Source organism: Galeopterus variegatus, unplaced genomic scaffold (genome assembly GCF_000696425.1).
Source record: "Galeopterus variegatus unplaced genomic scaffold, G_variegatus-3.0.2 Scaffold863, whole genome shotgun sequence".
Classification (NCBI taxonomy): Eukaryota; Metazoa; Chordata; class Mammalia; order Dermoptera; family Cynocephalidae; genus Galeopterus; species Galeopterus variegatus.
In genome coordinates, this window is record NW_007726974.1 from 317,683 (window position 1) to 328,788 (window position 11,106).

Here is an 11,106-nt window from a genome sequence, read left to right on the forward strand (position 1 = left end):
CACAGCCACTCCTCTCTCCCCAGGCCTGCAGGGACTTCCTGGAACTAGCAGAGATACACAGCCGGAAATGGCAGCGGGCGCTGCAGTATGAGCAGGAGCAGCGCGTCCACCTGGAGGAGACCATCGAGCAGTTAGCCAAGCAGCACAACAGCCTCGAGCGGGCCTTCCGCAGCGCCCCCGGCCGGTCCTCCAACCCCGCCGAGAGCTTCAGCGAGGGTGAGTGGGCGAGGGCTGCCTGGCTGTCACTCGACCTTCAGCCTCCCTCTCTGCCAGCTGGCTCTGTGGACCCAGTTTCTGCTGTGCACCCCCATACACATGCCCTGGATGTGCCCACATCTGGGCTTGTCTTGGCCAACTCTGGCCTGCCTCTCCGTGGTTTTGTGTGTCCCATATGCCCATCACTGACTGGCAACAGTCTCCCTGCACCTAGGTTCTTCTAGGAGCCCGGCTGTCCCCTCTGTGGCAGGGCTGCCTGGTGCCAGGTGGTTGCCCACCTAACCTGGGGCTGGAGGTCACTGGCACCCTGGGCAGGGGGTCCGTCAGAAAGGGCAGCTGGGGCACAAACAGACTGACGACATTTTGAGAGATCAGAGGAGGCTTCCAGAAGGAGGCCTCTGAGCCATGAGTGCAGTGACAGGAAAGCACATTCCAGCAAAGGAGCGGGGTAGCCGCAGCGCAGGGTGATTGGGGCCGGGTGACTGAAGCGGGGAGGCGAGTGGCCAGCCAGGGCAGGCAGAGCTAGATGGCGGGGAAGAAGCCCTTGGCTCTGGACTTCCTCGGGCAGGCAGGACAAGCCTTTCTCGAAGTTGCCAACTAAGGCAATGGCTCTGCGTGTCCTTAGGAAGCCTCTTGACTCCCAAAGGAGAGGACAGCGAGGAAGATGAAGATACCGAGTACTTTGATGCCATGGAAGACTCCACGTCCTTCATCACCGTGATCACCGAGGACAAGGACGACAGGTGGGCGCACCCCCAGCAGGGGCAGCTGCGGCCTGGGAGGAGCCTCCCCCCAGGTCAGCCTTTTCTGCCTTGTTCTGAGGCCCCATCTGGTCTTTTTACCAGCTATATACTCAGGGTTTTCTTTCTTTTAAGTCTTGCTCCAGATGGTATTTTTGCTTAGATTCTGTTCTTCCTTAAATAAAAAATGCCTAAAGTTTGTATCAGGATTTTAATTTAAAATGAAGATAGAGAACAGGGCATTGGCTGGCTCCAGTTCCAGCCTGGGAATGGGGGTGGGGCTGGGCCCAAGGGCTGGGGTCCAGAAGGTCCCGCTGTCTCATTGTTGCCTTGAGCTGCACACCACCCACCATGTCAGCATTCGGGAACAGACGAGAGATGCAGGAAGTCTCTTATTTTCTATTTCCAAGTCTCTGTGTCATTTTTCATACAAGCCTGCTCTTTCAGGATGTTTTAAATGCACATTAGAACACACAGTAGTGAGCGGGACATTTACTAGCAATGCAAACCATGTGGTTAGACTCTCTTGAGATCCACAGGAAATGCCTGCAGGTGTGGCCCGTGCCAGGAAGGAAGAGCGTGAGACCCGCGAGCAGGCAGGCAGGCAGGCTGGGCCTGGTGAAAATTCCTGACCGCTCCTTTTCCACTGGGAGCTGTGGCCTCCATGGACCCACGTATCACTTTCCTGTCCTAGAGTTTTCCAGGGAAAAAGGGCTGTTCAGATTTCTCTTAGCCCTCAGGGAGTTCCCCAGTCCCATCGGCAGTGCATTTCCTGCTCAGAATCATTTTCTGTTTCCCAGTAACGTGTTTAAATTGCTCATATTGCTCTCAAAGTTAGCTTGGCTTGGCAGTTCTGAACTTCCTTCCACCTTATCACCAGCAGCATCACCCTCTGGGGTCTGCAGCTAGGAAGGTCCTGCTCAGGCTGCCCCTGGCCCACACTCTTCCCTTTAGTGCCTAGAGCCTCTGGGCTCCCCTAATGACCAGGTGATTCCTTCCATCCTCTCAAGCCCTGACTGCAAGTGCCCTGTCCCGGTCCCAGTGGCCCAGGTCACCCCTCCATAGGGCTCCCACGGAGCTGGGCCCCTCAGCCATAGCACCCCCTGCTGCTGTGGCCGACCATCTTCACCATGAGTATTCAGGGGCACAGAGATGAACTAGACCCACTTCCTGCCCTCCAGGACCCCCAGTCTAGTGTGGAAGTCAGACCAGCAGACAGTAAGGACACAGTAGAGTCTGTCTGTGACAGGAAGAAGCCCACGGGTTCTACGAAGCTCAGAGGAGGGGGCCTACCCCCTAATCCCATCGCCACCTCATCTTGGTCCTGAATCAGCCAGTGCCCTGGAGGGGGTGGTACAGGGACCCAGACAAGGGCAGTGCTGAGCAGCTGCTGCTGATGGCATCAGTGGGTGGGGGCATCTCCAAACCAGTGCCCTGGGCCCCTTAGCCCCCACCTTGAGTGTCTGAATTGGAGATGCCCCCATTGGAAAAGCAGCTTTGGGGACAGGGCTGCCCCTCAGACCTCACTGAGAAGTCTGGAGAGAAGATGGGCAAGGTCCCCAGGAGGCCTCGGGATTTGTCAGTAACTTGTCTTCCCTTCTGTGTTTCTTGCAGGAAAGCTGAAGGTGGAAACAGAACAGGCTCTGTAGACTGGACCTCGGCAGACAATGTAAGTGAGGTGAGAGCGCCCAAGAGCCAAGAGGTGACCCCTGACCTGCGGCCAGGCTCCAGGCAGCTGAGGGGTGAAGGTCCAGCTCTGTGGCTGCCTTTGGGTCCCTGATCTGCCTCCTGTCACAGTTCAGGCAAAACCAGCCTGTCGTGCCCACCAGCAGTGTGCCAGCAGCTGGCTTGGTGCCAGTCTTCAGAGGGTCAGAGGTGAGGGCTGGGCCTAGAGGGCCGACGGGGAGCTCCGGCCTCCGCTGACAGGTGTGCTCTGCCTCCCCGCAGATTCTAGATGGTGCCTCGCTTGTACCCAAGAGTACATCCAAAGTCAAGAGGCGAGTCCGCATCCCCAACAAGCCCAACTACAGCCTTAACCTCTGGAGCATCATGAAGAACTGCATCGGCCGGGAGCTCTCCAGGATCCCCATGCCGGTAGGTGGGTCCTCTGGGCCCGTGTGAAGTAAACACATCCCTGGGGTGGCATTTTCCTAATGGCACCTGAGGAGCATGACCCTAATTAGCTAACCGTGTTCATCAGCATTGCCCAATCCCCCAAAGAGCAGGGGTCTTCAGGCTCCGAGGGAAGGAACCAGGGTTCTCTACATGGATCAGAGACTTGGAGAACCCCAGAGAATCTCTGGACCTGACCGGGGCTCACAATGGCCTGGCTGTCCCAGTTCTGTAGATGGGAAGCAGCAGGAGTGGGCTGTGTGTGTGCAGAGGAGATAAGCCATCCCTGGTGCCCTCCCCAGGAGCTGGAGGCTCAGCCAGGTCACACAGCAGGCCGAGGGCAGAGCTGGGACCTCTGTGCCACCAGGCTGCAGTGGCATCTCCACCAAGGAAGGGTTCAGGGCTCCAGGCCAGACAGTTTTGCTGTGTGACCCAGGATGAGTCCTTTCACATCTCCAGCCACTGTGTCCACATGTGCAAAGTGAGGAGAATCGCAGCACCCCCATTAGAGTGTCTGGGAGGATGGAGTGAGATGGGAGTGGAACCGTGCCCTGTCTGAGAAAGCAAGGGTGCTGTGCCCCGCCAGGTTCTGGCGCCCGGCCTGACCGCCCACCTGCCTGCCCACAGGTGAACTTTAACGAGCCCCTGTCCATGCTCCAGCGGCTGACTGAGGACCTGGAGTACCACCACCTGCTGGACAAGGCGGTGCACTGCACCAGCTCGGTGGAGCAGATGTGCCTAGTGGCCGCCTTCTCCGTGTCCTCCTACTCCACCACCGTGCATCGCATCGCCAAGCCCTTCAACCCCATGCTGGGTGAGACCTTCGAGCTGGACCGCCTCGATGACATGGGCCTGCGCTCCCTCTGCGAGCAGGTGAGGCCTGCCAGGCTGGTGCTGGACAGTGCGGGCTCACACTCTGGCCAAGCTGCTCCTGCCTAGCCTGGGAGTCAAAGCGAAATGTACGGGACATGTCCTCTGACCCCAGCTCCTCCTGCCCAAGGGGCCGCAAGCTGAGGTCCAGCCATCCTCTCATGGCAGAGGCAGGTCCAGACCTCCTGGAGACAGCAAGGGGTGTGAGTGGAGAGTTGGATGAGGACAGAGTGGGGCCTGGCGTGCAGGAAAGGGGAGCACATGTCTCCTGGCCAGGGAACCATAGAGCAGAGGACATTTGCAGAGCACTGTTGGGGAGTCCAGGCAGCTGGAGCATGGGGTCATCACTGTGCTGGATGGTGGCAGGCAGGAGGAGCCTAGGCCATGCGTGTCAGGATGGACACCACACTAGACAGTGGCAGCAGCCTCTGTCCCCTCCACCCCTTCTCTGTCCCTTCCCCACAGAGATGGTCAAGACCCAGGCCCAACGGGCTGGGGGACTCAGCAGTGGCATCCTGACGCTGAGCCTGGGTGTCCTTGTTGGAAAAGTGGCAAATCTGTTTGGTGCTGGCACTGCTCTGGCTCCTGGGGTTAGCACAGAAAGCAGACAGTTCACAGATCCAGTAGCTGGTTTAAAAGGCGTGCTGTGGCTGCTGTGAGGACCCATTAGGAGCGACCTGCGCAGGGGTGTGGTGGCCAGAGCACGGGGAGGTGGGAGGCCAGACCACGACAGGTTTTGAAGGTAGAACCAGCAGGCTGCTGACGCTTTGGATGTGGGGGGTTGGGCGCAATCAAAGGTGACCCCATGGTCCTCAGTCTGAACCACTAAGTAAATGCATTTCTTCACTCCACAAACGAAGTGCCTCAATGTGCCAGGTGCTGTTCAGGCGTTGAGGGTGCCCCGGGAAGTGACCAGACTTGGCTCCTGTTCTTATGGGATGGGGCGGTGGGGGGGGCAGCTACTGTGTATGTTGGATGCTTCTGGCTCTTTCAGAAAGGGGGTAGCAGGGAGCAGTTTGGCTGAAGCAGAGAAAGTGAGGAGAGGAAAGAGGGCAACAAGGATGGAGAGGAGGGGCCAGGCAGCCAGGGACTCTGGCTTGACTGCGTGGGAGGCAGTGCATGGAGAGGCCCAGTGCCCTGATGAGGTCTGTGGGGATCCTCTGGCTGCGATGGGGAGAGTGGTCCACAGGGAGGCCTGGGGAGGAGGGGGTGAGAGTGGCAGAAGGGGCAGATGCTGGATGCATCTTGAAGGAGGAACAGATAGGATGTGCTCAGGTTGACATGAGGGACATGAGAAGGAGAGGCCGGGGAGCTCCACAGCATTTGGTGTGAGCAGCTGGAAGGACTGGGTGCTGGGCCTGAGGTAGACGCATAGATGAGGCAGAGCTCCAGGGCCTTGGGGTCACGTCCCTGCATTTGCCTGTGGGAGTGGTTCTAGGATACACGTGGAAGCCCCAGCCACAGGTGACAACTGGGCTCAGGGACAGGAGATCGACAGGTGGGCCTGCACTTCTAAGGCATAGGAAGGGACAGGAGACAGGAGACCATGTCAGGAGCTCGGCTCTTCCCTGGTCAGCTTGAACCTATGTGAGTGGAGGTGTCAGGGGACAGCTGGTCTTCGGGGCCAAGGCCATGAGACCATGAGCTGTCCTAGGGAGTGAGCAGACTGGGGAGAGGTGGCACCTGGGGCCTTGTGGTGGTGGAGGAGTTGTGAAATGAGGAAGGACAGACAAGGGAGAGCTGCTGGCATGGTCAGTGCAACAGGAAGGGCCCTATGCTGCCAGAGGAAGGCGTGGGGGGTGCTGGGGACCCTGGCTTGGTGACAGATGAGGCCCAAGGCAGGACCCTGACACTCTGCAGCCAGGCTGGCTGGGAGGCAGGGCCTGACTCTGTCCCCAGGTTAAGATGATTTTGCCAGTCTGGGTCCCCTCTGTAACACAGCACAACAGACATACCCCTTTCCAGGCACATGGTGAGGAAGATATGAGAAAGTGGGCATGAAGCCCTTAGAAAAGCAGGACCCCTGGCTTTATTAGCTCTCAACACAGCTCGTCACAGTCACGTCCTTGCCACACAGTCTCCACCATCATCCCCATTCTGCAGCTTGAGAGCCAGGCATTGAAACACCCACACCCTCATCTTATGCTCACATGGGTTGGGACAGGTTCGGCACAGCCACCCAGGCTTCTTTGCCACTCAGGGCACTGTCCTTCCAGGGGCTTGTCTTGGCTTTGTGGCCACGGAGCTGTGTGTACTGGGGGCAGAGCAGGCTGCCCCTCCTTGGCCAGGGGAGGTGGTGCCTGGGCCATGTCCAGCAGATGCTTACATCCTGTGGGTCTATTTCCAGGTGAGCCACCACCCACCCTCGGCTGCACACTACGTGTTCTCCAAGCACGGCTGGAGCCTCTGGCAGGAGATCACCATCTCCAGCAAGTTCAGGGGGAAGTACCTCTCCATCATGCCACTGGGTGAGCTGGGGCCCTGTGCTGTACTGGGACAGAAGGACGTTTTTAAGAGGGAGGATTTTGCCCACCCAAAATCCTTCTTAGGGCCTCCAGAGACCTCCCTGCAGGTCTCCTCTCCTCTTCCCAACAGGCTTCTGGCCTGTGCCCCCACCCCAGTTTGCATGAATACTCCTTCTGGATCTCAAGACACTGGGCCTGTGGGCAGGCTGGCCAGAGCCTCACATGGGGGGACCATGACCTCTGACCTGTACCTGGCCTCCAGGTGCCATCCACTTAGAATTCCAGGCCAGTGGGAATCACTACGTGTGGAGGAAGAGCACCTCAACCGTACACAACATCATCGTGGGCAAGCTCTGGATCGACCAGGTCAGGGGAGCCCCTAGGGATGGGGTGTATGGCCCAGAGATTGACTGCTGACCACAACCCTCTCTCTAGTCAGGGGACATTGAGATTGTGAACCATAAGACCAATGACCGCTGCCAGCTGAAGTTTTTGCCCTACAGCTACTTCTCCAAAGAGGCAGCCCGAAAGGTAAGCAGGGCCACCTCTGAGAACCTTAGGGGGCCCAGAGCGGGGCATGCACCTATGCTGGTCCTGCCACTGTCCACAGGTGACGGGAGTGGTGACAGACAGCCAGGGCAAGGCCCAGTATGTGCTGTCAGGCTCGTGGGATGAACAGATGGAGTGCTCTAAGATCGTGCAGAGCAGCCCCAGCAGCCCCAACCCCGATGGGAAGCAGAAGACGGTGTACCAGACCCTGCCGGCCAAGCCGCTGTGGAAGAAATACCCGCTGCCGTGAGTATGCCCTCCACAGCATACAGGGCAAGGTCAAGGGACAGAAAAGGAGGCAAGTGAGCAGTAGATAGGCAGAGGACCTTTCCCAGCTGGGCAGGAAGCAAGTGACAGGCACAGGAGGTCGGGAGGGTTCAGTCCACACGTGGGTGGAGAACAGTGCAGTGCAGCTGACACCCCAGCACGGAAGCCAGACACGCAACAGCAAGTCAGCGTAAAGCTGTCAGATGGTAAAAACCTAACTTGACAATAACTGCAGGAAACAGAAAACTACAGAAAGTGGCACAGCAGATTCCAAAGAGAACAAATAGGAATTCTACAAAGGAAAAATTAAATATCTGAAATTGGGAACTCCATAGAAAGTTTACTAGAGAGAATCCATCAACTGAATATAGGTCAGAGAAATGATCAAACTGCAGCCTAAAGAGACAATACCTGGAAAAGACGAGAAGTTTGAGTGAGAAGGCCTACCACCTAGTGACACAGAGTGAGGTCCCTGGAGCAGGCTCACCAGCATCCCTTGGGAGCTTGTTAGTGTGCAGAATCTTCCCCCAGAACTTCTGAAGCCAAATCTGCATTTTGATAAGATCCCTTCAGTATTTGAGTACACAGAAAGTTTGAGAGCAGGGCCTAGCATACTCCTAGTCAGAGTCCCAGAGGGAAAGAGAGACAATATCTGAATAGCAGAGAATTTTCTACACCTAAGTCTATACAGTGAAACTTTTGAAACTAAACCTGAGAAAAATATTAAGCAGCCAGAGTTTAAAAAGACACTTTCTGAGGAACAGCAGACCAACAGCTGTCTCCTTACCTGCAATAATGGGAGCTTGAAGACACTGAAATGATATCTTCCATGTGCTGAAACAGACTCACTGCCAGCCTAGAATTATACACCCAGGGAGCCATCTTTAAAGAATGAAGCTGAAATAAAGACATTTTCAAGCAAACAAAAACTCAGTTTGCCACCAGCAGACGTGCACTAAAGGATATACCTCAGGCAGAAGGAAAATGATCCCAGATGAAAGATCTAAGATGTATGAATGAATGAAGAACAAAAATTATGTGAATCTAAATGAGCGCTGAATAAACAAGAATAATAATGTCTTGGTGGGGGGTTAATTTTAGAACACTATTGTACAATCACTTAAGTCAGAAGAGGAGTAAATGGAGGGAAACTTCTCGTAGGCCCTCATGCTACCCAGAAGAAGGGTCAAGACACATTAACTTTTGACTGTAAGAAGTGTATACTGTAGTTCCTAGGGTAATAAAATAATACATTTAACTGGAATCCCAGAAGGAAATGAAAGAAAAAATAAAAATGGGTAGAAGGGAGAAATAAACAATGAAGTTAGATTTTCCAGAATAAAAGTAAAGAGATGAAAGATCTTGGATTGAAAGTGCCTGTGGAGTGCTAAAGATAAGAGATAAAGAAAAATGTTCACCTAGACCATGCTATAGTCAAAATTAAGAAGACCAAGGAGAAAATTCTAATAGCTTCCAGACAGGAATAAATGCTTTCAGTCAAGGATGAAGAATCAGATTGACACCAGAGTTTTCAACAGCCAACACTGGAGCAATATTTTCAAAGTTATGAAGAAAATAAAATTAGAAGTTAGAATTTTCTGTCCAGCCAAGCTATCATTCACATGTGAGGCCATGATAAAAAAAAAAACAAGTATATCCTCAGGCATATAGCCTCAGAAGTTTGCCACGCAAAAACCCACAATGAAAATAGTATTTGACATAATACTTTAAAAGGGGAAGAGGAAAAGTCCAGAAGATGTTGCAATAAACACATGAAGTTATTTTTAAACAATTAAAAGTGATTTTTTTTAACAATTACTAGGATCAAAGAAAAAGAGAAAATATGCCCATAATAATGCCGAATTAAAAGTCTAGATAACGTTAACAGGATGGGATGTGGGGGAGAAGGGAAAGGGCACCGGTGATGTGAAGAAATGCTAGGTTCTTGTTAGAAGGAAGAGACATATATAAGATTCTTGAAATAGTAAGAAAAGATTAAAAAGAAAAAGTAGGACACACAAAAACAGTAAATTAACATGGTAAAAACAGTAAATTAACATGGTAAAAACAGGTCCAAGCGTATCAATGATTACAATAGGTACAAATAGGTGAAACTTACCAGTTAAAAAGCAAAGTACTGACTTAATGGATTTTTAAAATCCAGATACATGCTCCCTCTAAAATACACCCAAAACATAACGATGTGTGAAAGCTGAAAGTAAAAGAGACATATCATGAGAATACTAACCAAAAAAGCTGTAATGGCTATATTAATGTTAGGTAAAATACATATTAGGACAAAAGCATTTTTAAAGGAGAAGTTACTATATAATAAAAGGTTGAGTTCATCAGGAAGATATAATAGTTTCAAACATTATGCAAGTAATAAAACAACCTCAAAAATATACAAAGCACATCTTGATCCTTAAGGGAGAAATTGATAAATCCATCACCACAGTGGGATTTTGGGAGATTTCAATGTACCCTTCTCGCTTGCTGATAGTTCAAATGGTGGGGGACAGATAATAACAACAACAGAACAGCAAGAATATGAAGGAGATCAAAACAATACAGAATATACACAGACTTACGGATGCAACAATCAGAGAACATACTTTTTCTCAAGTATATATGGAATGTCTGCAAAAATCAATTATGTACTAAATCCTAAGGATAGCCCCAACAAATTTACAGAGGGTGGCATACAGACCACAGACTATGATAAGAAAATTAAATTAGAAGTTACAAACAAAATGACAAAAAAAAAATCCCCACATATTTGGAAAAACTTTTAAGTTGCTAACTAACTCATGAGCAAAATAAGAAATTAGAATGGAAATTTTAAAATACCTAGAACTGAATGATGTCAAAGATACCAAAACTGACTGGATGCAACAGGAAAAGGAAATGTATTGCTTTAAACAGTTTATAATTTTGAGGTTTTTTTCTATTCTGAGTTCCCATTCTAAGAAAGTAGAAAAAGTTTAACATATAAAACCAAAGAAAGAAAAAAAAAATTCTTTAAAAATTAGAGCAGAAATCAATAAAATAAATAGAAAAGGAAAAATGAAGAAGTTTAATGAAGCCAAAATAGTTGATTCTTTCACGAAAAACAACTGACGAAAGAGAAAATTGGGCCGGCCCCATGGCACACTTGGGAGAGTGTGGCGCTTGGGTGTACAGTGGCGCTCCCGCCACGGGTTCGGATCCTATATAGGGATGGCCGGTGCACTCACTGGATGAGCGCGGTGTGGGCGACACCAAGCCAAGGGTTGCGATTCCCTTACTGGTCACAAAAAAAAAAAAAAAAAAAAAGAAAGAGAAAATAACTAAGAAAACTGATCAAGATAGAAATAAATATTACTAATGAAAAAGATTTCGTAGGACATATAAAGTATAAAGAGAATTAAAACTCAGGTAGGAAGGACAAATTTTAGAAAAATATAACTTATAAGAACTGACTCTAGAAGAAATAAAAAGCATGAATAGTCCTATAATAATTAAAGAAACTGAAACAGTAGCTTAAAAATTACCACAAGGAAACAAAGCCCAGATAATTTTATAGATGAATTCTACCAAATTTTCAAGAAAAATATTATCTCAATTTTACACAAAGTCTTTTAAACCATAAAAAAGAGGAAATACTCTCCTCTCCTATTCTGTGAAGCCAGAATAACCCTCATACCAAACCAGGGTAAGATAGTAGTAGGAAAATAAAAGTTCTACCCTATTTTACTTATGAATATATAAGCAACATTCAAAAACAAGATATTAGAAAATCCAATCCAGGGCCGGCCCGGTGGCGCACTGGATAGTGCGCCGCTTGGGAAGCGCGGCGGCGCTCCCGTCCGAGGGTTCGGATCCCACATACGGACTGGTTCCCGCTC

The 11,106-nt window shown here is 50.9% G+C and overlaps 1 protein-coding gene across 5 annotated transcripts in view; it reads left to right on the forward strand.

Annotated features, from left to right (window-relative positions):
* OSBP2 (oxysterol binding protein 2) overlaps positions 1–11,106 on the forward strand; it is a 192,323-nt gene that overhangs the window by 156,567 nt on the left and 24,650 nt on the right. For 3 of the 5 annotated variants that reach the window (XM_008573009.1, XM_008573007.1, XM_008573011.1), the window contains 9 exons: positions 24–216; positions 842–959; positions 2,571–2,634; positions 2,904–3,050; positions 3,696–3,941; positions 6,286–6,406; positions 6,666–6,769; positions 6,839–6,934; positions 7,014–7,198. In XM_008573009.1, coding sequence (XP_008571231.1) covers positions 24–216; positions 842–959; positions 2,571–2,634; positions 2,904–3,050; positions 3,696–3,941; positions 6,286–6,406; positions 6,666–6,769; positions 6,839–6,934; positions 7,014–7,198 — 1,274 coding nt within the window. The remainder of the gene's footprint in view (positions 1–23; positions 217–841; positions 960–2,570; positions 2,635–2,903; positions 3,051–3,695; positions 3,942–6,285; positions 6,407–6,665; positions 6,770–6,838; positions 6,935–7,013; positions 7,199–11,106) is intronic. The other 2 variants (XM_008573010.1, XM_008573008.1) reach the window with 1 other exon arrangement.